Source organism: Melopsittacus undulatus, chromosome Z (assembly GCF_012275295.1).
Source record: "Melopsittacus undulatus isolate bMelUnd1 chromosome Z, bMelUnd1.mat.Z, whole genome shotgun sequence".
Classification (NCBI taxonomy): Eukaryota; Metazoa; Chordata; class Aves; order Psittaciformes; family Psittaculidae; genus Melopsittacus; species Melopsittacus undulatus.
The window spans coordinates 39,560,715-39,585,007 of NC_047557.1; the positions used below are offsets into that span (position 1 = coordinate 39,560,715).

Below are 24,293 nucleotides of genomic sequence, written 5' to 3' on the forward strand. Positions count from 1 at the left end.
AAACTGAAGAGAAATTCAAAAACTCAGAATCTTTGGTTACAGTAACTGCAGGGAAAATGTCACACTAGAACCAACAGACACACCTTCGCCAGAATCTTGTGTACAAAACACATGTGAAAAAAGTGCACTGGATACTTTCTAAGCTCTATTCAGTAAGTCAAGGATTGGATTCTTCCAGTTAAGGGTTTCTATGGTACTTCATAATGTACTGCCTTAGTATTTTTAAGTCAAAGCACAGAGTTATGAGTGTATAGTATTTGATCATCAGGTGATACTGATTTATTAAGCAACCATAAAAAATACAGTATTATCCAGTATTAATCCACTGGCCTATCCAATCAACATTGGAGACAGGAAAAGTTACCTGCCTTAACTGAGAATGACGCATAACAGCTATCCCTAGCTTAGTAAATGATGAAAAATAATTTTTGAAAAGTACTATCTCCTAAAAACTTTATAAATCATCTGACATAAGGGATGGAGGGTTAGAAAATGTTTAATGAATCATTTTAATGGAATAAAAAATTTATTTCAGTTCTCCACATGACTACAGGAACAATGATAGAAATTAGCAAAACTGGTTTTTATAATGTAAGGGTATGATTTTTCCTTACTGAGACCCAGCAGTACAAATGCAGGCTGCTTGCAGTGAGAGGGGAAGTCAATACACAAGAGTGGCAACTTAGACAGTAACTGAAACTACAAGGTGATTGCTGTACCAAATACATAATGTAAGACTGTATTCAATCTATTCCTGTGAAACAAGTAAATATAATGCCAGCATCCAGCTGAAAGCTATCTTACTTAGCTGTTTCTGAAGTTTCCCTCAGCTCTTCATCCAGTCTGCATGAATTAAAGTTATTGATATAAAGAAACAAAGAAGCAAGCAGAGCATGAGAAAAGCAGAGCAATAGCAGAGCAAGGAACATAGTACATGCTTCTAAAATAGGCACCCAATATTACACACTGACCCTAAGTCTCTTCAGTATGAAACCATTTATTCCTGTGCTCAATTCCACCTCTAATTTGTAACTCATTATTTAGCTTATTTGGAGGTAGAAACATAAAGACAGCAGGGATAGGAAGCATGCCTGGTGGACAGAGCTGAAAGCATTCAGTTGCTCTATCAGATAGTATTAAATTAGCTGCAGCCTGGGCCAAGTCAAGGACATTTTACAGTTCAGTAAGTTTTATTTGCAAGGGAGGCTGATCTCAACAGCTTGAAGGTGAAAGTAAGACTTCACATCATTGCAAGTCCTCTCTCATTCAGCTGTTGAGGTTGCCTGCAGGCTGTCACACAGATTCACTCTACTATGAGCAGCAGCGTGGGCTAGAAAGCAAATTTTACCTCATTCTTCTCTTAATACACCTCTCTTCATCATACCTTACAAGATAAGAGTGGGTGAAGGAAGAGAAAAGATGTACAAGTTTATATGATACAACATGCACATTGTTTTCCACTTTGGTAAAAACTATCAAATAACCACAAAACCCAAATCCTGACGCAACCCTATGTACTTTCTACAGGTGGGACTCCTCATGACCATAGGCAGTATTTTTGTTCTTGGCAAAGGAGCAGTTATGAAGCTGAATATTATTTTATTTTGTTACAGGGATCTTTCTCAGTTTGCAGCAGAAGTTATCAGCTGAACACTGCTATTCTCCCTGTGACATGGGAATAACTGCTCACAGTGCCCTGACTCCAAACACCCACTAAATTTTCATACCACAACATCTTGAAAATGTTTGCCACCAATGGCACACTTGTCACCTTTCAATTTTTTTATTCAGCAAAATCATGACCTCTCATCTGGCTGCTGAAGACATGAAGTAGGCAGTTCCCTAAAATTTCTTAAGCTCTAAATCCTAAAGTTTCTTAGGTACTCGTGCTGTGATCACTTCACCTTTGGTCTGAAAGGTGACTGGACTTCCCAAACAGTTTTCCGTTTGCAGAGAAGAAAAGAAGTGTGTAACACAGATGTGTGTATTGCTACAGAGAGTGTAACAGTAAAAACCAAGTAAGTAGAGAGAGAAACAACACTGACTTACATTACATACATTAAGGTCTATATCAAAGGAAGCTGTAAGAAATTAAAATGTTGACAGGAATCAAAAGAGGAAAAGAGGCAAGAAGGAACGGAGGAATGGTGAATGGAAAAATCTTAGGGATGTTAAAATATTCTAGAAATCTCTTTATCAGGTGATTCCTATGGAAGAGTTAAACTTGTTTGCTACCTTCTTTCTGGATTAGCAAGGAACAGTTTGTTCCAATTTGGATTATACAGACATAGAGTTGATGAGGGACTCTGAGCCTGAAAGTTTTTTCTCCATTTTGCCGGCAGTATCATTTGTTCCAGTATAAAATCTTCCTCTTCCCGTAAGTGCTGGCTCCCCTAGGAGTATACATTGTGTTTTCTGTTTCCACTGCAGTGTTTTCCTGCTTCTGAGTTTGACAGTGGAATTTTTTTAGAACAATACACAAATATTTACAGCAATATCAAAAAGGGGTTTTCTGTTTTTCTACGGACTCTGAAACACTATTGTTAGTTTCTGGAAATAGTTTCTGTTAAAACAAGTATATGCTTACTGTACATCACTTACTTGACAATACTGTCTGGTATGTGCACATATTCCATTGGAATCATCTCACGAAGCTCTGCCAATGTGTTGACATATTGTATCTTACTGCTGAACTTAGAGCTGACACACAGAAAAAAACACGTTAAGTGACTTTTCTTCAAGTATCTTTTATGATGTATTAAAAAATCCATACACTTAATGTATTCAATATTTAGGCATTTTGTTATTCATACTTCAATTATAAAGTTCAGCTGATCATGAGCATACCTGAGTTCTAGTGAGGCTAAAATAAACTGTAAAACTTACTGATTGTGATGAATTAGCATTTATGTTTGACACTGATTTAATCAAATACTATGAAACTGAACTTCCTCATCTGTTTAGATGAGTGCAGATCTGATTATGGATGTGCATCTTTATTCTTATTGCAGGGCTTTCTTATGAGGAAATACTTCCCTTGTTCATTTCAGCTGTGTTATATGATCATTTACTGTGTTTGAGAAATAATCTAATCACTCAGAAAAAAAGATATATTGTTCAGAAAACACACTTAAAAAAACAGGCTATTTGCTTATCTAACCTGAATTACTTCAGTTGATGAGAAAATGAACGTGAGCCAGCCTCTGTGTGTGCTCACAGCCCAGAAAGCCAAGCATATCCTGGGCTGCATCAAAAGGAGCATGACCAGCAGGTCGAAGGAGGTGATCCTGCCCCACTACTCTGCTCTTGTGAGACCTTACTTGGAGTATTGTGTGCAGTCCTGGTACCTCCACATAAGAAGGACATGGAACTGGTGAAGCAAGCCCAGAGGAGGGCCATGAGGATGATCAGGGGACTGGAGCACCTCCCATATGAAGACAGGCTGAGAAAGTTGGGGCTGTTCAGCCTGGAGAAGAGAAGGCTGCATGGAGACCTCCTAGCAGCCTTCCAGTATCTGAAGGGGGCCTACAGTGATGCTGGTGAGGGACTCTTCATTAGGGACTGTAGTGATAGGACAAGGGGTAATGGGTTAAAACTTAGACAGGACAAGTTTAGATTGGATATAAGGAATAAATTCTTTACTGTTAGGGTGGTGAGGCACCGGAATGCGTTGCTCAAGGAAGCTGTGAATGCTCCATCCCTGGCAGTGTTCAAGGCCATGCTTGACAAAGCCTTGGGTGACATGGGTTAGTATGAGGTGTTCCTACCTATGGCAGGGGGGTTGGAACTAGATGATCTTAAGGTCCTTTCCAACCCTAACTATTTTATGATTCTATGATATATATTGTCTTATGAGAAATCCATCTTTTTCATCTGGATCATAAAGCAATTTTCCAAATTCAGCTCTGGTTGTATTCAGTCTTTTAATATCAGTGACATGAATGCACATTGAGTGGAAAAGTTCTTAAGTATAGGCCATGAAAAAAAGAATGTGTGCTTCCTATATATTGCTGATTTGGGGTATGACCAGACCACATGAAGCCTCTACAATAGCTCTGACCACACGGTTACTGCCCCTTGCCTTACCATACATATTTCCCATACAAGGTAAAGTGAGACGGCTGAAACAGGAAACTACTGTGTATAGTTACTTAAGCTTATCCATTCTGATTTGTCTTTGTACCAGATTACCTTCACTAAGCACACAAACTGGAGCAAGCTTAATGGTCACCTTTTAAGATGCATGAACCACAATTGTCCCATCAAAGCCATGACAGCATACAGATAATTCTTAGCACTTTACAAAAATGCTGATAATAGTTTGCATCATCTGAACTGCCAATTTGGCAAGCTGCAAACCAGTCAGAAACCTCTAAATCAGAAAAAAATACTAAAATATTTCAAGGATTAATTCTTCCACTTGAGGATTATCCTGGGTTCATTAATTCCAGCACACTGTGGTTTCTGAGTAATTGCTTCAGGTGTGCTACCAATGGTGGTAGGTTTTTGAGGTAGAATTGACTAGCACACCCTCAGTGACATGACTGACCCTTGCCAATCTGTCGTCTTTCAGTTTCTTGGTTCCTACTGTTTTGTCACACATCTCAGCTGAAATGGAATTAGAATTATGTTGCTCATGTTTAGCTACCTCATTGAAATCTCTGCTTGCCTTGGGACCAGTTAACTTCTTGCGTTAAAATTCCCACTGTGCACATTAGTGGTTTGGTGAACTGTCTGGGGCTAGCAAACTAAGCTACAGCCATCAGACTTCAATCTAATCACATTTCCATCTTCTTACATTGCTTGTTACTGAACTATCTCTTTTCATGCCTTGTGGAGTTTTTTTCTCAGCTTTCTTATTGATCCTCTGTCCTTGATGAGGGTTCAAATATCTTATGTCATCTTCCACAAGAGTCACACTGGCCATGTGTCCTGCTCACCTTTTTTCAACTCCCATTTGCACTTTGCTTTCTTACTGTACAGACTTATTTGGCTGAAATTCAGCGCTTTAACTGGTCTCTAATGTTTTTAGTTTTGTACTGCTAATTTGCTGTGCCTAACTATTTAGAGTAAAATTTCTCCTGTTTGGCAATGCAAAATCTCTTGTCACTGCTGCTCAGTATGGTCATTATGAATAAATGACTAATGAACTGAAACAGACATGGCATATTTGATTTTTTTAAATTTTGGCATCTACCTTTCCTCTGGGAGCAAATAGGATGCCAACAGAAACACCTCAGACACCAAATGCAATAGTTTTAATAGTTGCAGACTATAATGCTTGCAACTAGATACTCATACAAATAACTTCTAGTTTTGGTGTTGTTTTTTTTTTTTCCTTTAAGAAAGTCAACTTCAGCTGCCAAAATGCCAACATGAACTGGAAAATGAGTACTCTTCAATGAAAGATTAACAGGCATGTCTGATGATTAAGGGTGCTTCTATATTTTCAGGGACATAGAAAATCACTGGTATATACTACATACCTTATAAAAGGTCGTGTCACAGCCAGAATTGTCTTGATAAACCACGATGGATGAACAATTATAAATGATTTCAAATTCTTCCGTAACCTAAATAAAAAATAAATAAAAAAAAAAATCCAAATAAAGTCTGGGAAGATCATATACAGTGAACACTGTCCTAGAAATGTGTAACAGAAATTGACAGTGTTTAAAATAATGGCTGTGGATCAGAAAGGAAAATACTACTCACCGTCGATCAATCATCTGGTAACATCTTTTCATCCAGCCCAGTCCAGGCATCCTGCTTCTTGGTGTTGCTCCATTCAAGTAGACAATCATATAGTCTTCAGCTACCATGAGCTCTAAGGTACTGATTACGTAGCTGATGAAAGTACAGGAGTAAGTGAGCATATATTGTACATTATCCACTTAAGCCCTAACTAAATCAGTCTGCTATGAATAAGTTAAGTCAGACTAAGCAATTTATGACCAGATAGCGTTTACTCTTCCGTTAAACCAAGGCAAACATTTAGCACTGGTCACCACGTTACCTGTAGATGTATAACTAGAAAACCACAACCTTATCTGCATCTTACACAGGTGGAGTTTCATAGTAAGTTTTCGAATCTCACAAGTGACTTTTGATTTTTCTTAATAGGGCATTAAATCATGAGAGATTTAAGGAAAGGGAGAGTGTGGCAGGACTATGCAAAGTTCCATGAACTTCTGAAATTAATTGTTGAGAAACTTCTTTATTAACCACAGAACCATCGAACCCTGAAATGGTTTGGGTTTTAAGGGACCTTAAAGATCATCTAGTTGCAATCCCCTGCCATAGGCAAGGACACCAGCCACTAGACCAGCTTACTTCAAGCCTCGTCCAGCCTGGCCTTGAACACTTCCAGGAATGGGGCAGACACAACTTCTCTAGGCAATCTGTGCCAGTGCCTCACTACCCCCACAGTAAAGAACATAACAACAACAACAATAATAAAAACGTTTGTTCAGTGAAAAAATAAGGGTAAGGAGAAGATACTTGTTTATGATTCCTGTCATCCACACACTAGTGCTACTGAGACTCTGAGTGACAACTACAAATACTTTGAATCTCAAGGCTAATAAAACTTGTCCATTAACCTGCCTTCTGACAGAGCACTCACTCCATGACCACTTCATTTTGTGAGCAAAACACTCCTAATACTCATTAACTCCTCAGCCTAGCAACAACAGTTCATACAGAACAGTGCTCTTGACTCTCCTAGAAGAGCAATGTACTTAGTCAAATGAAATGGTAGTTTTAAATTCTTGTCCAGAACTACATACGCAGATGCTCAACTCAGTAGTCCCTACCTCATCTGGGAGTTGTTATCACAGGTACGTTCAAATTTTCTCTGTCCTATCAAACCCCAAGGCATGTCTATGTAAAAACGACAGTGAAAAAACAGAAGCCACACTTTAAAAAACTGAATGCTGGAGTGTGCTCAATAAAAAAGGCAGTTCTATTCCTTAAGCATAATGGCCCCTTTCACAGGTGTATGGGAATGACTTATAGTCTAATCTGACACTTAAATTCCTTAAGATGCAGTTTCTTTAAAAGAAGGCTCAGGAGAAGCTTTATAACAGTCTTCCAGTACCTGAAGGGGGACTACAGGTAATCTGGAGGCAGTTTTTTTACAAGGGTATGTAGGGCAAGACAAAGTGTAATGGTTTTAAACTGAAAGAGGGGAGTTTTAGGTAAGATACTAGGATGGAATTCTTCCCTGTGAGGGTGGTGAGGTACTGGAACAGATTGGCCAGAGAAGCTGAGGCTGCTCCATCCTGGAAGTGTTCAAGGCCAGGCTGGATGAGGCTTGGAGAAGTGGTCTAGTGGAAGATGTCCCTGCCCATGGCAGGGGGGTTGGAGATGACTTTAAGGTCTCTTCCAACCCAAACCATTCTATGATTCTGTGATTCTGTGAGTAGTGGGAAATCTGTTTCTCACCAACAAAAGTGATACTTTACCTGCACATAAAGCAGGTAGCCATTAACTGGCTAGTTCCATGCATTTGACAAATCCTATCTAACTACTAAATTCTTCTCACTGCTCGCTTTCTCACCTTGCAGTTGTGCCTTAGCTGCCTTTGCATGCACTTGTAAAAGCTTATATCTAATGGTGAAATATCAAAGTGGGGTACGTATGGCTGTCCTGATGGAAAAAGCCTGATTTAACTGAACCTACTGATTATTTGACAGATTATGAAATTAGCCCTTCCACACAACATCTAGTACTTTAAAGATATTTAGACATTGAAACATAGAGAAAAGTGTGTATAAGTATTTCTCAAAACACGACAAGACTTTCAGTTATAGAAACAGAGACAGTCTGAAAATATCTGTGTTTGGCCTAGGCGCAAAGGGAGTTCTAAATAGCATGAATAATCAGTTATAGTAAGAACAATCATGCCTACTGTTCATCAGGAATAAGAGGAGTATTAAAAAGAAATAAAAAAAATCTCTGCTATTTTTTTGTGAGATCTCACTTATCTCACATGCTTTCACTCAGCAGCTCTCACTCACTGTGGGTTGAATTAGACCATTTTCCATTTTAGGCATGCTGAGCTCTCTTGCAAACCTTACCTAACTGGTAATTTTCTATTATTTGGTAATGAAGGTGACTTCTTCATTATTTGAAAAGATGGACAGACTTTCTGTTCTTTACTAGAACAATTCACTCACTCTGAAAGCAAAATGTGCTGGGTTTTATTTTCAAAGTACAGTCTTTCAAGTTGCAATTAGTTTAAAAAAATTTAGATCTCTAGACTGTATCAGGCAGCCACAAATGAAACAGTAGAATGTTCTTACTCAGAACTCAGAGTAGTTCTGCATAATCTACAAGTGCTGTAGAAGATGCTGTCTTAAGAGTTTTGTCTTAAACCCAGCTTTTCAAAGACAGTTTTATAAGATTAGGGAAAGTAACAAATAGGAACAAGGTAACTGGAAATGAAGGGAAACCAGAAGGGAAAGTAAATGCAAAACAGAGGAACAATTGAAAATAGTTGTTAATCAGAAACTAGAGGTGTCATATATACTGCAAGTGCATGATTATCTATTGGAAATAGGCTATATAAAAATTGGGAGGAGATTTAGTGATCTGCAGGTTCCTCCAGACCCCTATATAATTCAATAGTAAAAAATTCTCAAATATTTAAATATATAAGTTGTTAGGTATGTTGTGAACTGTCGCACACCTTCTAATTCAATGCAATTCACTGACCTACAACTGAAAGAAAGGGGTGATCTGGCTTTCCCTTTTCCTTGTCTTACAGAGAACTAACACTCCATAAACCTTAAGGTAAGCTGAAGGTTCACAGACAACCTGAACTCTCTCTTATACTACTACACCAGAAAAAGTAAGTTATGAAGTTGTCTTTGGCAAAGTCCTCAAGTGATGTGGAAAAGTCTCTTAAGACTTGAAAACTCTCTCTCTGCAAAGTCCATTTACCATTTGCTTTATCTATGGACAAGGGTATTCGGTGAAGTCAAAGAAACCCACTGTCAGTCACAATTACTTTCAGTTTTGCTCCTAGCTACAAAAACACTGTAGCAACTCCTCCCCTCTGAATCACTGGGTACTGTGTAAATCAATTACTGTGGATGACACTGGGCTCTTAAAGGCTCTACCAGACAAACACTGGCAGTTGGTCCGACTTGGAACTAAACCACTCTCATTTGTCATACACAGACACAATGTTGAAGGCACTGACTGTAACCATGCACCTTCAAGAAGTGGAGTTTTGAGGAGACTGGGCCTGTGCTCTTGGTGAGCTGCAAATGGTGAAAGCTAGGCCTCTGCTGGCTTTAGAAATGACTGACTGGATTTTAGCATAGAAAATGCTGGAATGATTGATTTTTTAACAGCTGTGAGTGCAAAACAGCTGGAGGCACTTAGGGGAGTACTGCCTATACAATTTCTGGCTGTCAAAACAAGTTGCTATTAGCAGTAATTTTTCTGTCATAAATTTGGGTTCATGTGGCCAAATCTGTGTACCACTCAACTGGCCTCTGACACTTTTAACTGAATCAGAAGCAGTTGGAGTCAGAAAAATACTTAGAGCTGTCTGTGTCAGCAATAATAATTTATTCTGCATTTTTGAAATGAGTGTCACAAAATGGTCCTGTGACTCCTAAAGACATATATTAAAAATGTTATATACAGTGACAATGTATATATATGATAATATATAATAAACAGTGAAAAGCAGTCTGGTGGCCTAAGAACCTGCTAACTGTTACAAAGGGCTGGAAATCACTAGTGAAACAGTGTAATGATTGTAGGCCTAAGAAGCTGAAAATACTGCATTCCTTGACATTTAGGGAGTACTACAGTCAGATTTGTTCCTGACACATATGCCTTTAGTTGGGATGGTGAGTAAGTAAAGAATACTAAAATAATACTCTACTGAACAGTTTACCTAAAACTGCTATTATTCTTGTCATTCAGATGACTCCGCTTCCAATAATCAAAATTACCTCTTAATAAAAGACAGGTTATCTCTCACTACATAATTATGAATACTAACTCAAAAGACTCTGTGACATCGCTCACATATCACTCACAGGAAAAGATTTTCCATGACATAGTTGTAATCAGTTCGACTGCTGTCTGGCAAGAAGCATGCTGCAAATACAATGATAGCATTCAGACCATCACCATAATATCCTGTGGATAAAAAAGGAAAAGGCATGTTTGTTTTTGTTGAAGGCTCTTAACAAGATAAATGTAAAGAGAAATCTTGAAGTTCTGGAATAGAGCTACTATGTCTACTGTTGAAGGAGACAAAAAATGTATGAAATATCATAAAGCGATAAGCAAGCAGAATAGACAGTTATGTTGAATTCCTGAAAAACACACTTAGAACAAGTATCAGTAAACTTTCTACAGAGACCAGCAAAAAAGCCTTGTAAGTAATATAATCTTATCTGAACTCCTGGTTCATTGCATCTCTGGGGCAATCATGAGCTGAATGCTCACCTTAGACTGAAGAACAAGGGCCTAAGGAAAATATCGTACATTTGTTATCCTGCGTCTTTTGAATGATATTTCTTAAAGTCTGACAAGCCAATCTCAGTTGGCTTGCACAGCTGCAATGATCTCAGGATATTACAGTTACAACTATATTTTAAAAGCTCAGTATAAAATACTTTTTTCACCTTGGACACTCCAGCTGTCCAATACGGGCATTCACTGGACTGCACCACTGCTTAATGATGCCTGTAAACTCCCAAAGCTGCAGCACTTATGTTCTGGGGTCCAGAGCAGTTGCTTGTTACCACAAAAAATTAATTTTTTTTTTTAAATGATGGATTAACGCTGCCTGATGTTCTCCACAATCCTTTGCAGCTGTTACAGATTTCTGTATTATTAATAATAAATACAACTGCATAATAATAAATAGAACCACAGAATAGTTAGGGTTGGAAAGGACCTTAAGATCATCTAGTTCCAACCCCCTGCCATGGGCAGGAACACCTCACACTAAGCCATGTCACCCAAGGCTCTGTCTAACCCAGCCTTGAACACCGCCAGGGTTGGAGCATTCACAACTTCCTTGGGCAATCCATTCCAGTGCCTCAACACCTTAAAAGAAATAAAACTGCATTTCAGTTTTGTTTAATATATACATACAATCAGGAGTCGATTTATAAAGATGCTATAGAAATGGTTGTAGGTAGACAGCACTAATGACATACAGAGATAAAACCTGGATGTACTTAGAGAATGTATTGAAAGGCTTTCAAAAGAGGCTATGAGAAATTATGAGTGAGAGATTACAGTGTTTGTGAAGGAAACCCTGAGTCTCCCTCGAAGATGAGAACACATTCCTATCAAAAATAAAGGATACCACTGGCATTATGCAACACTTTTATGAGGAGATTTTAAGACTTATAGTGCTTTTTAGATACTACACAGCAGTATCCAACCCTCAAATGCTCTTGCATTGTGGCCAGACAAGCAAAGCAAAATTTTGTGTGGAAAGAACCAGATAACACACAATCTACATGTGCCAATCAGGGAAGAGTGAGAGAGTTTGTTTTTTTTTTCTCAGCTAGCTGAAACAAGGAGATGATGTTTATGCCAAGGAAGTAATTTTTTACACGGCTTTGTAGAGATCTTCAAAGAATCTAGTATCTCTGATAAAATGAGTGCTTCAAGGCACTTGCCCATGAGGTCTTCCATGCCAAGGAGAGCCACAGCTGATTAATCTAAACCCTATCCCCAGTCATAAGCACATGCATACGAACGCATTCCATTTAGGACTCTCAGCTGTTCCTTAAAGACAGAAAAACGCTACTGCTTCCTGACTTACAAAAGAAGGTTAAGATTCTCAAAAATGTGCATGTCAGAAGCAAATCTCCTGCCCTGAGCCATATTGTTTCAAACCAAGGGTTGGCAAAGCAACCTGCTGAAGTTGTTATGTGTTGGATTTATTTCTTTCTGAGTTCTATTTGGTAGGTGTATTGCATTGGATAAGATAATAATACATACTGTTGTTGGTAACATCAACATCGAGTCGAGAATGCTAGCTAGCCTACACCTCATCTACTTAAGAATCATTTGGACACTGCAGGAAGCTTTCTGTCCTTAGTCTGTTCTATGAACTTGAAATTCCCCTGTCTTCCTGGCACTGTGAAGTAGCTTTTTTTTCTGTCTCCCAGAGGCCAAAGGCCAGCTAATTTATAACTGGGCTTCCAGAGCTAGAGAAGCCACTAGCCACTATAATGGCAGCCCAGCATACGTCCACTGTCTTCTGCAGTCCCACAACGCAGTGTTTCTCTCCATCCTATTGGAGGACATAGGTGGGCAGGAGAGCTACGGATAAGGGTTTGAGTTCAAGCCAAAGGGCAGTGTGGATATCCCACTTTAATCCATGTGACACAGTGTGTATGTCACAGTTCCTGCTCATGTTAGGATCCATGAACATCATATCTGCAGATAGAGATACAGTTAATTGACTTCGTTGTCCCAGTGAAGATGTCAAGATCAAATTCAAAAACCAGCATTGCATTGTCTAGCAAGGATGTACACAGGTAGGCAGAATAAACTCCAGTCCTGCTTTCAGCATCCTCAACTTTTAAGACATGAAAGAGTATAACAGTCTTTTCAAAAGAAAAGAACTCCACTCCCCACACTCATCCTCAGTACTACTAGCTGTTATGTCTCCATTTTCTCAACAGACCTACATACTTTCAAAGAGACAGTACTCATTTCACCTATCTCATCCTAGATCAGCTCAGCTAAATTATGCAACAAAGCAGTATTCCCCCCCCCCCAGCTTTACAAACAGGGAGGAGCTTTCCTCCTTTGCATTAGTTTAAAAATCCTTAAAAGACTTTCAGAACAATACATACCATGCCACATAAAGCTATCTGTCCAGCTGGCTCAAGATTTTGGCAGCGAGAGCACATCGTGGCAGGTGTGTTCACTAAATTGCACAGCACAGTTTGCAGTTCATGTAAAGCAAAGTGACTATGTGCAGATGCCATGTAACAGCACACAGAAGAAAAACCCACAGATAAATCTAAGCTAGTTTTTCTTACACATGCTCATAGACAAGGAATGTTCACCCAAGGGAGAAGTGCTTTGTAATCACTAGATGCCAGAAAAAGCCATTTGCCTAATTTCGCAGTCAGCCTACGCAACAAGACAGACCCCTAAGAAGTTTATCTGTTAACATATGCAGAAGGCAATCTCACACATAGACTGCCAATTCTACTCTCCTTTTTCCTATTTTGTAGCTACAATCTAGATTCTGCATTTGGTGTTCTCTACCATTTGGCAGGGAGGAATGTTCAGTAGATCACTGAATCACCATGCTTGCCCTGATTTCCAATTGACTAATTTTAACTAGAATCTGTTCTTAGTACTGAGATTAAAAGAAATTTTCCTGGCTTTCTAAAGCATTCCAAAGACACTAAAGTATTGCCATTACATGGAACATCATATGGGAACATCATATGGAATAGGCCTAGCCACCATCATGTAGATATTGTTCAAGCTGTCCAAAGATTCCCCATGATCCATGCATCAAGATTATTTTGTTTCCCCATTTCAGTCTCCCATTTCATAAACACTATATTTAATCCAGTCCTTAATCTGCCTTCATATGGCTAGAATTCAAGCAAAATTTCCAATTTAGTCAGTGGTGTAAATTATTATATCTCACACCATTTCTTTTACAATGGCTAAGCTACTGACCAGTAACTAAGTTGTTACTAACGCATTCAAAAGGTAAGGAAATGTAATGTTACTTATCTTAGAGTGATCTAACAATGTCAGCCATGTAAAATTTGAATCCTGATTATTTCACACCGATAGCTGAGCTCAGTGACCTTGACTCCCATCCCTAGACTGTGCATTATTATGTACTTCACAGTTGCCATGAGAGTTGTCTGCCACTGGAAGTAGTCCCTACTCAACAGGAAAGCTCAAGCAGGTCTCAATTAAGAGCTACTTCTCCACTCACTAAAATGGATTGGTATTTATTTTTCATAAAACCTAGTAGAAATGTATACATCAACATCTAGTAGAACTGTACATGACAGTTTTCACCACAAATGTACCTACTAAATTACAGCATACAAAAACATAAACACCATTAGCAAGGCCTCAAAATATTTTATGTTTGTTTCCTAAATTATGCCATCTGTGTCTGTTTGCTAAACTGTGTCTGAGGTGTCATCACATTCATAAATCTTAGTTGGTGTTGTTACAATGGGAAAATGCTTGGAGGTTTAAATGTCTTTATTAATTCAGACTATACCTTCCGCACACTGGCCACTGTGAACATATGTAGGCTAGCATTTAGCTGCTTTTAATGTAAATATGTGATTTTGAGGACCACATCCTCAGGTAATATAATTAACTACAATTTATTTATGTCACTTTTATCAGATAGGGATTCCACACTGAAAATATACTGAAAACAATGATTTACCTTTAAATGATGTTATGGATCAGCAACACTTTAACAGAAGCATCCTTGTATAAACTCATAAATCTTATTATATCTTGAGATGCTAAGTTACCTGCCTCAGTTTTTGCAGGAACAGAACAACTCATGCTTACTTAATACCTTCTTAACAGGTGGCAAGCAAACATATAGAATCCAAATATAATCTAAACCTGAGACACCAAGGAAAAGGCACTTAGCAGCAGTTAGAAAGCTTTGTTTCATATTCTTCCTTCAATAGCTGTAGCAATATTTAATCATTTGAATTCATTTATACAGAAGTGTACTAGAACCACTAGAACTACAAATTCTCTGAGGGGGCTAGGGAGCAGATGAGCAAAGAAGGCTATATAGCAAGCACCTGAGGTAATTATACTACTTTAAATGTTTGATATGCTAGTTGATAACCATTAACAAATTACAAAAAAAAACCCAACAAAAAACAACAACCACAAACCAACAGTTGCCAGTGAAATGCTATCTGCTGACAACTATAAATGGCAGAAAAACAACATTAAGGAGCTTAGCCAGACAACAGAAGCCCCAGGGAAAAACACATTTTTTTTCTTTTGCTGCTCTTCTTGTTTAGATCTGTGCACCTACATACATCATTCAGCAAAACACAGATAACTTCTTCATGCAAAGGTGTTTGCCAAAATCCACAGATTGAAGTTTTAAATTTTTATTCTGTGCAAAAGTTTTTTCCCTTGTTCTAAGACAGTTTTGGCCTACAATGACCAGACTTGTTACTACCTTGTTACTAACATACATGTTAGTAATACATGTATGTCAGATTATTTGTTGCTCCTGAAATTGCTTTATATTTAAAATACTCATTAGTCTTTGCTAAACTGAGTTGAAAGCTGGGTTGATTTCAGCCATAGCTGAAAAAAAAACCCTTCTCTCTCCCTTTACCAGTATGACAACTGAACTAAAATAGAAATAAATCATAGTCAATAAAGCATTATTTTTTAACATCTAAATAATGCATTTAGGATTTTCCTACCTCCATGTGAAATGACCTTTTTGTAAGGTTCAATCACTTTCATATCAATTCTTTGTTCTTGTTCTCCAATAACCACTGTTCTCCATAACCTGTTATCCTCTCGCTCTTCTTCAGCAGTGTACTCTGGAATTGATTCAGACTCCTCCTGGGAAGCATCTTTAGCATCAGTCTGCTCTTCTGAAAAATAAATATTTATGTATTACATTTTATTGTAAAACTAAATATTTTGTTACATACATTTGAAATAGATGACTGAAATCAACTGGACCTTTACAGCAATGATATAAATAAATGCAGAATTTGGTCATATTGCAGTCAGTAAATGAAGATTTCCAATTTTTTAAAACTTTTCATTATTATGAACATAAAACCAACAGCAGTAATTATCATCATGCAGCATACCGCCACAAGGTATTTGCATCCATCCAGTTATTAAAAATAATAAGCTGCTCACTAGAGGCACTGTAGGTCCTTAAAAATCTTTGTGTGGCAGGCATGAGAACTACACTAGAACGCAAAATAGGGAAGCAAAAGTGAACATAGTAATACTTTTTGTCTGCAGAATAAATTACCAGAGAGCTACAGCTTCTCAGCTTTTTCCCAGTTTGTCTCCAATCTCTTCACATCTGGCACAGCAAACACAAAGAATGCATGTCTTTCTCTCCTTCAGTCATAAGATAATGTTGACTCCTCACAAAATAAGCACAGTATTTGCCTTCCCCAGGACCCTTCAGTTGAGGTTAAACCCCATTTCCCTCCCAGATGTGAAGTACAGAGCATCCAGGCAATCTGGCCAACACATGTGAGAGAATAGGTATACGCAGTCCATAGATAAAATGACTACAATAAAAAAGCTGCATAGCTGACAAGAGACTATGAAGTCTCTTAGCACAGCCTCTCTGCTGAATATTCTTTTTTTCAGAAAAGCTGTGAAGTAATTAATGAAACCTACAGTTCCACTGCACACTGATAAGATGGCTCTTAACAACAAACTGAATTGCATTCCAGTTTTTCAAACTTAATGGCTGGTTACAGAGAAAGTAACATGAAAAGTGGAGTTACTTAATTTCCTTCTTATTGTTACGATATACCTTTTTTAATGGGGGGGGGGAAAAATTGCTTTTTGCACTATTCTTGCTGAAGCAACTTTGCCTTGTGGCTGTGTGCATATTATTAATTTATCTTCATAGTAAAGATTTTGTACATTTTATGCATTACACATATTTGAAGTAAATATATAAAATCAACAGCTCTTTTTGAAGTATAATTCTGGCTCTGTAGTTGTAAGAGCGAGCAGAATTTGCTCATGTAAGTCAATAGTAAGGTAACAGTACACACAGATATAGTGAGATACATAATGAAATACATGTGCATACATAAACAGCAGATCAGACATCTTATTTGAAAATACCAGATATCTATGAGAGTCAGAAGTAACTAAGAGAAGTTATTTTATTTGACAAGAAGAACACAGTGTTTCATGGAAGTCCTCAAATTTTTCTATGCACTGATTTATTTTCAGAAGCCTCTTTGATTAATGCTGCTTCTTAAACTGCTCTCACAAATTGAAGTATATGATTCTTAACACACACCGGTTTATTAGAAGAATGAAATAATTTATATTTATGAAATCAGGAATAAGATAGTATACTGTGTACATACACCTACACACAGAGAACCTATGGGCACATACATATATGTGTATTGACAGTTTCTATTGCTGGTTTATTTGATAAAATATGATGTTTTTCCTTTTCTGCTCTCTGCATCTGGCTCATCTAAGTGGAGGACTTAGAGGTCCTCCTTAGTTTTACCTATTAAGTATGTCTAAAATCAAGCTGCACAACTGTTAAAATGTCACCAAACCACAGGAACCTTGCATTCTTAGGACTTAGTTGTTGGAGGAAAATGGTTCAATCTTAGTAATTGAACGAACCATCACATTTAGAAAGCAGCAAAAAAGCTGACAAGTAATGCTTGCCATACAACTGCCACCAAAATTACTGGAGTTGAATTTATTTACTTGAGAGCTTAAAGACACGATCTGTTCCACTGCAGACAGATTTTTGCTCTCACACGGTGGTCACAACAGTCTGAAAACTGCAAGCACACTGCTCCTCTGTGTGTATATGTGTTAGTTTTAACCTTTGCCACAAAATATTCTAACCATCAAGCAACTCATCCCTGTGCTCTGCATCTACCCATAAGGAAATCAGCTTCCTAATGAGAAGTGACATTAGAGATGCTCATGCACGACTGAATACACAGTAATGCCTCTTTGGCAGTATCACTTAAACTGATGCAACTGTTCTTGTATGCTTCAAAGAGCATACAATTTTTAAATTATAGTGACCTCAGTACCAATAATTTAAATGCAAGGGAAAATTTAGTTTAAATGGATACATTTTTAAAGTTTCTTTCTGTTGTAGATTACAAAACGATCACACTAATTTTTCCCTGAAATAGTTTATGATCTTTTCATTATGCCATTAGTGAGTACAGTTCATACAGTTCTTAAGGGACTAGCAGGGAATGAGTGTGAACACTCTATTTCATACATCATGAGTCTAAGTGAGTAAGACAGTGTAAAACATGTCTACACCCCATGAGGGAAAGTCATTAGTATTGAAGGCCAACTGAACTATCCAGTGCACACTTCAGGGTGCATCTATACTGTACAACTAGCCCCGCTGAGAAAGCATATTTAAATTGGTAGAATGGAGTCTGTTGCTCCATCACCAGATCTAGTTTTATCATGCTATGCACACACCTCCTATGTCTCAGCTTTCCGATCATACATAGGAACAGACAAAGACCTTTCTCACTAACAAAAAACCTCTCTCACCACACTGTGATTGTTCTCTACAATAGAGAGCAACTGCTTTCTCCTTCCTGACCAACTCTTTTCAGATAAGTCCTATGGTACTGGACAGATACAAAACTTTGAATTTGAGTCTCTCTAGGTAGCTTTACTCATTTTATTTGATCAGCTTTTCTATGTTTTTCTACACTCTGCATAAGTAGAAATGTATTACCTTAGACAGGGGAAGAAAGGTTGAAAAACAGCAGACAATAAAAATATCTGGACACCTAGCATTAACTCTCAGATGTTTTAACCATATTCAGAGCCTGACAGACATGAGATTGATCATGTAAGCAGGAAAGAAACAGATGAAATCTGCATTTACAGTCAAGAACATTACCTTGTCCAGTGTATTCAAAAGAGTCTGCTTCATCAGGAGTGTCAAGATCATCTACATTGATGTCAATTTCATCCGGCGTATCCAAATTATCATCAGAAAGTATAGACCCTTCGCTCTGGTCCAAAGAGAGATTGATATTTGGAGCAGTGAGCTTTATCCTTCTGGGATGAGAACCGTTTAGATCAAGAGAATTGGGAGGTTCTGAAGAAAGAGGAGGAAAAAAAGAACTTTATCACCTCCATGTACAATTCATTTCCCACATACTTAAGAATTACTTTCAAACATTCTGGGACAGATCAATTTTAGTAACACCGAGCCATTTAAGACCACCTAATATAACCCAGAAATATCAACATTAATGTTTAGAGAAATACAAAAAGCATTTACAGGAATGACAGATGCACCTGGCAGTTCTTAAATGACACAAAATCCAGATTTCCATTTTTGCAATCACCAGGTGAAAATCAAGCCTTGGACATGTTGTGACTCACAATGTTTAAGAGCTTAAAGAGCAATATACAAATCATTAGAGTTACGAAGGAAAACACTGTTGACTTCTGGAGAAAAAATGTGTGTGAAAATCCTCTATAAATACTTGTTTTCTCATACAGTTGGTGCTATTTGAACAGTGCTAATTTTCAAGTAGCCATGTCTTCGGTCTAAACTACAAAATATCTAATTCAATACAGTAACAGAATTAGAAATACTTCTGAGTGCCTTAATCAGCCTTAAAAAGAGTCTTCAAGAAGACAAAAGCTAGGTATGGCTTTGTAATTGCCCCTGCATCATGTGGCACATTACAAGCTATTCTGTCTGAAGTATTATAATGCTGACTTAGTTTACTCAGACTGCAAATCTAGAATAAATAACAGAGGCTACTTAAACATCACAACAATTAAATGAATCATGACAACAATGTACAAAAGAAATTGGCACACTATGATTATAATTTCTCAAGTGAAGAAAAAACCTGACAAAATAAAGTGAACCTAATACTTTTTCTTGTTAACACCAAAATGTTTCTTTATCAGCACATAAACATCTTTCTCACTGTATAATTAAAAGCTAAGGGAGTAAGATATACTTAGGAACACTAGTAAGAACTTCTCTCACCAGGTCTCATCTCTGTAGAACTCAGGCTTAGTGCACCCTCAGCAAAACGGATGTCCATTCCCACATCTTCTTGTACCAACCTGAGAGGTAAAATACAATGCAAAATCTTAGAGAGATGAATAGGCTGACCTTGTTATCCAGTATAGCCCATGTGTATAGCTCATACAGAACCAAGATTTTCCTAAACAATCCCAGTTCAGAAGTCTGTCCACAAACTGAGGTGAGAAACAAACATGTCTGTTGTAATTTCTGCTGTGCTATTCTCTACTCCTTATTTATGCAAATATCTGTAGAGTCTTTGAAGAATACTGAAACATGAGCCAGCTTCAGTGTGTGCCCGCAGCCCAGAAAGCCAACCATATCCTGGGCTGCATCAAAAGAAGCGTGACCAGCAGGTCGAAGGAGGTGACCCTGCCCCTCTACTCTGCTCTCTTGAGACCTTACTTGGAGTATTGTGTGCAGTTCTGGTGTCTTCAACATAAAAAGGACATGAAAGTGTTGGAGCAAGCCCAGAGGAGGACCACGAGGATGATCAGGGGACTGGAGCACCTCCTGTATGAAGATAGGCTGAGAAAGCTCGGGCTGTTCAGCCTGGAGAAGAAAAGGCTGTGTGCAGGTGGTTGAACTGAGGGAGGAGGTAGAAAGGTTGAAAGCCATCAGAGAATGTGAAAGTGAAATAGATTGGTGGAGCCACACCCTAAGGCAGGGGCAGAGGGAAGTGGTTGAACAAGTGATGGATCCCCTTCCCTCCTACCATCAGACAGAAGAATTTAAGGGACAAGGATGTATGGAGGGAGGTCCCTCCTCAGAGAGGTAAGCGAAAACCCTCACAATCCCTTCCTCCCTCCCAGTTGCCCTTGAATAACAGGTATGAGGTCTTGGAACTACAGGGCCAGGTAAATGGAGATGGAGAGGTAAATCTATCTAGTGAGTCACCTAGGGCTTGTCACTCACCCCCATGCCTTAGAACTTCCCCAACCAAGAAGAAAAGGAGTAATTGTGGTGGGAGACTCCCTTCTGAGAGGAACAGAAGGGTCCATTTGTCGACCGGATCCATCCCACAGGGAAGTCTGCTGCTTACCTGGGGCTCAGATTAGAGATGTTAAAAAGAAACTCTCTGATCTGGTGCAGCCCTCTGACTACTATCCGCTGCTGGCTTTTCAGGTTGGCAGTGATGAAATTATTACAAGGAGGGCAAGGGCAATGAAGAGAGACTTCAGGGCCCTGGGATGACTGGTTAAAGGGTCTGGAGCGCAAGTGGTGTTTGCCTCTATACCTGTTACAAGCAAGGGTGAAGAGATAAATAGGAAGAGTCTGCAGATTAATGTATGGCTACGTGACTGGTGCCAAAGGCAGGGTTTTGGGTTTTTCAATCATGGGCTGCTACATGAGACATCTGGTTTGCTGGTGGCAGGTGGGATACACCAGTCCCAGAGGGGGAAAAGGGTTTTGGAGCAGGAGTTGGCAGGGCTTATTGACAGGGCTTTAAACTAGATATGAAGGGGGGAGGGGAATTAACTGAGCCTGTTAGGGACAAGCCCAAGAGAAACATGCTAGGGCTTGAAGGATGGCGAACTAGGGAGGACTATCAATCTATTGTTTTATGTGTGGGAAAGGATAGTTTAGACCCTGTCCCGCAGGTGAAAAAGGGTACTAGGACAAGAGTTAGCAGAGCTAACTCACAGAGCTTCAGGTTAGATTCAAAGTGCGAGGGGGTTGTAGCTGAACTAGTGAGGCATTGTTCAACTATTAATGAAGACCAGAAGGCCTCCCACCTCCCAAGGGTGCCATCAGCTTGCTCTGCTCGCTCCTTGAAATACCTGTACACCAATGCACGCAGCATGGGGAATAAACAGGAGGAGTTAGAAGTCTGTGTGCGGTCTAAAGGTTATGACCTAGTGGCAATTACAGAGACATGGTGGGACAGCTCACATGACTGGAATGTGCTCATGGATGGCTATGTCCTTTTTAGGAAAGATAGGTCAGCAAAGCGAGGTGGTAGAGTTGCTCTTTATGTGAGAGAGGGATTAGAATGTATAGAGTTCTGTCTGGGGTCAGATGAGGAGCAAGTGGAATGTCTGTGGGTATGAATTAAGGGACAGGCTGGTACGGGTGATACAGTTGTGGGGGTCTATTATAGATCTCCTGATCAAGATGAAGGAATTGATGAGGCTTTCTACAGGCAACTGGAAGTAGCCTCGTGACTACATGCCTTAGTCCTCATGGGGGATTTTAACTACCCCGATATTTGCTGGAAGACTCACACAGCCAATCATTCACAGTCTAGGAGGTTCCTCCAGTGCATTGATGATAACTTTAATGCAAATGGTGGACAAACCAACTAGGAGAGGAGCACTGCTAGATTTAGTACTCACCAACAAGGAGGGTCTGGTTGAAGTGGTGATGGTCAATGGCAGCCTTCGCTGCAGTAACCATGAGATGGTGGAGTTTAGGATCCTGTGTAGGAGGAATAGAATACCTAGCAAGGCCACAGTTCTGGATTTCCGAAGGGCCAACTTTGGGCTGTTCAATCAACTGCTAAGGGAAGTCTCATGGGAAAAGGTACTAGGTGGTAAAGGGGCTCAAGATAGTTGGTCAGCATTCAAGGACCACTTCTTCCAAGCTCAGGATCAGAGCGTTCCAATGGGTAGGAAATCAAGTAAGGAATCTAGGAGACCAGCGTGGTTAAACAAGAAACTCCTGGGCAAACTCAAGTGGAAAAGGAGAATCTACGGATTATGGAAGGATGGGCTGGCCACTTGGGAGGAATATAGGACAGTTGTTAGAGGATGTAGGGAGGCAATCAGGACAGCTAAGGCCTCCTTGGAACTTAATCTTGCTAGTCGGGTTAAGGACAATAGAAAGGGCTTCCTCAAATACATAGAAAATAAAACTAACACAAGAGGCAATATAGACCCACTGTTGAACGAGGTGGGTGCCCTGGAGACAGATGATATAAAGAAGGCAGAGGTGCTGAATGCTTTCTTTGCCTCTGTCTTTACTCCTGCAGACTCTCCCCGTGGGTCCCAGATTCCTATAGCCCCAGAAGGAGTCAGGACAAAGGAGGAGTTTGCTTTGGTAGATGAGGATTGGGTTAGGGATCAGCTATGCAATCTGGACTCTATAAATCGATGGGTCCGCATGGAATGCACCCACAGGTGCTGAGGGAGCTGGCGGAGGTCATTGCTAGGCCACTCTCCATCATCTTGGGTAAGTCGTGGGAAACGGGAGAGGTGCCTGAGGACTGGAAGATGGCAAATGTCACACCAGTCTATAAGAAGGGCAAGAAGGAGGACCCGGGTAATTATAGACCAGTCAGCCTTACCTCAGTCCCTGGAAAGGTGATGGAACAACTTATTCTTGATGCCATCTCTAGACATTATCAAGGATGAGGGGGTCATTAAGAACAGCCAACATGGTTTTACCAGGGGGAAGTCATGTTTGACCAACCTTCTATGAGGAAGTGACTAGGTGGAGGGATGATGGTAGAGCGGTAGATGTGTTTTTTCTTGATTTCAGTAAGGCATTTGATACTGTCTCCCACAGCATTCTCATAGATAAGCTAAGGAAGTGTGGGCTTGATGATCAGGTAGTGAGGTGGATCAAGAACTGGTTGAAAGGAAGAAGGCAGAGAGTTGTGGTCAATGGCACAGAATCTAGCTGGAGGTCTGTGACTAGTGGAGTCCCTCAGGGGTCGGTGCTGGGACCAGTGCTGTTTAATATTTTCATCAGCGACCTGGATGAGGGAACTGAATGTACCCTCAGCAAGTTCGCTCATGACACTAAACTGGGAGGAGTGGCTGACACACCAGAAGGCTGTGTTGCCATTCAGCCAGACCTGGACAGGCTGGAGAGTTGGGCAGGGAGAAACATGATGAAATTCAACAAGTGCAAGTGTAGAGTCTTGCATCTGGGGAAGAACAACCCCATGTACCAGTACAGGCTGGGGGTTGACCTGCTGGAAAATAGTGAAGGGGAAAGGGACCTGGGGGTCCTGGTGGACAGGAGGATGACCATGAGCCAGCAATGTGCCCTTGTGGCCGAGAAGGCCAATGGCATCCTAGGGTGCATTAGAAAGGGTGTGCTTAGCCTCACCACAGAGCGACAAGATCCACTGAGGAGGGAGCCTCAAGCCCTCGACAGGACTTGCCCAGGAGCTGGCAGTTCAGCTACCGCGAGGACGTGACTCACCGGGGGCGGAGACAGGAGGAGTGGCACCAACTGTGAGTGGTTAAAAATCTACCCAGGGAGCGCGGCGACCAGGAGTGCGGCGAACAGAGCAGGCAAACAGAGCGGGTCGAGGCAGTTTGTGTGGCAGTTCACATGGGCAGGCGAGAGGGATGGTGAGCACTCACCGTACGACCAGGGTCCGGTCTGGGAGCTCTGCCCCAGCCGCCCCGGTTGTGGCCAACGTAGGCACCCAAGACAGAGCCGGTAAGAGGGGAGGCTGCAGTGCAGAGCTTGGAGTGTAGAGAGTGCCTGCACTGGTCTGGTGAGGGAAAGGTGCAGAATGGGC

The 24,293-nt window shown here is 40.0% G+C and overlaps 1 protein-coding gene across 6 annotated transcripts in view; it reads right to left on the minus strand.

Moving 5' to 3' along the window:
- Window positions 1–24,293, minus strand: part of PRUNE2 (prune homolog 2 with BCH domain) — a 137,907-nt gene that overhangs the window by 30,158 nt on the left and 83,456 nt on the right. For 2 of the 6 annotated variants that reach the window (XM_031054394.2, XM_031054395.2), the window contains 9 exons: window positions 19,778–19,857; window positions 18,665–18,865; window positions 15,462–15,638; window positions 10,062–10,164; window positions 5,716–5,847; window positions 5,487–5,573; window positions 2,602–2,700; window positions 1,349–1,384; window positions 805–843 (listed from right to left, as the gene is read on the minus strand). In XM_031054394.2, coding sequence (XP_030910254.2) covers window positions 805–843; window positions 1,349–1,384; window positions 2,602–2,700; window positions 5,487–5,573; window positions 5,716–5,847; window positions 10,062–10,164; window positions 15,462–15,638; window positions 18,665–18,865; window positions 19,778–19,857 — 954 coding nt within the window. The remainder of the gene's footprint in view (window positions 1–804; window positions 844–1,348; window positions 1,385–2,601; window positions 2,701–5,486; window positions 5,574–5,715; window positions 5,848–10,061; window positions 10,165–15,461; window positions 15,639–18,664; window positions 18,866–19,777; window positions 19,858–24,293) is intronic. The other 4 variants (XM_031054399.2, XM_031054398.2, XM_031054397.2 and 1 more) reach the window with 3 other exon arrangements.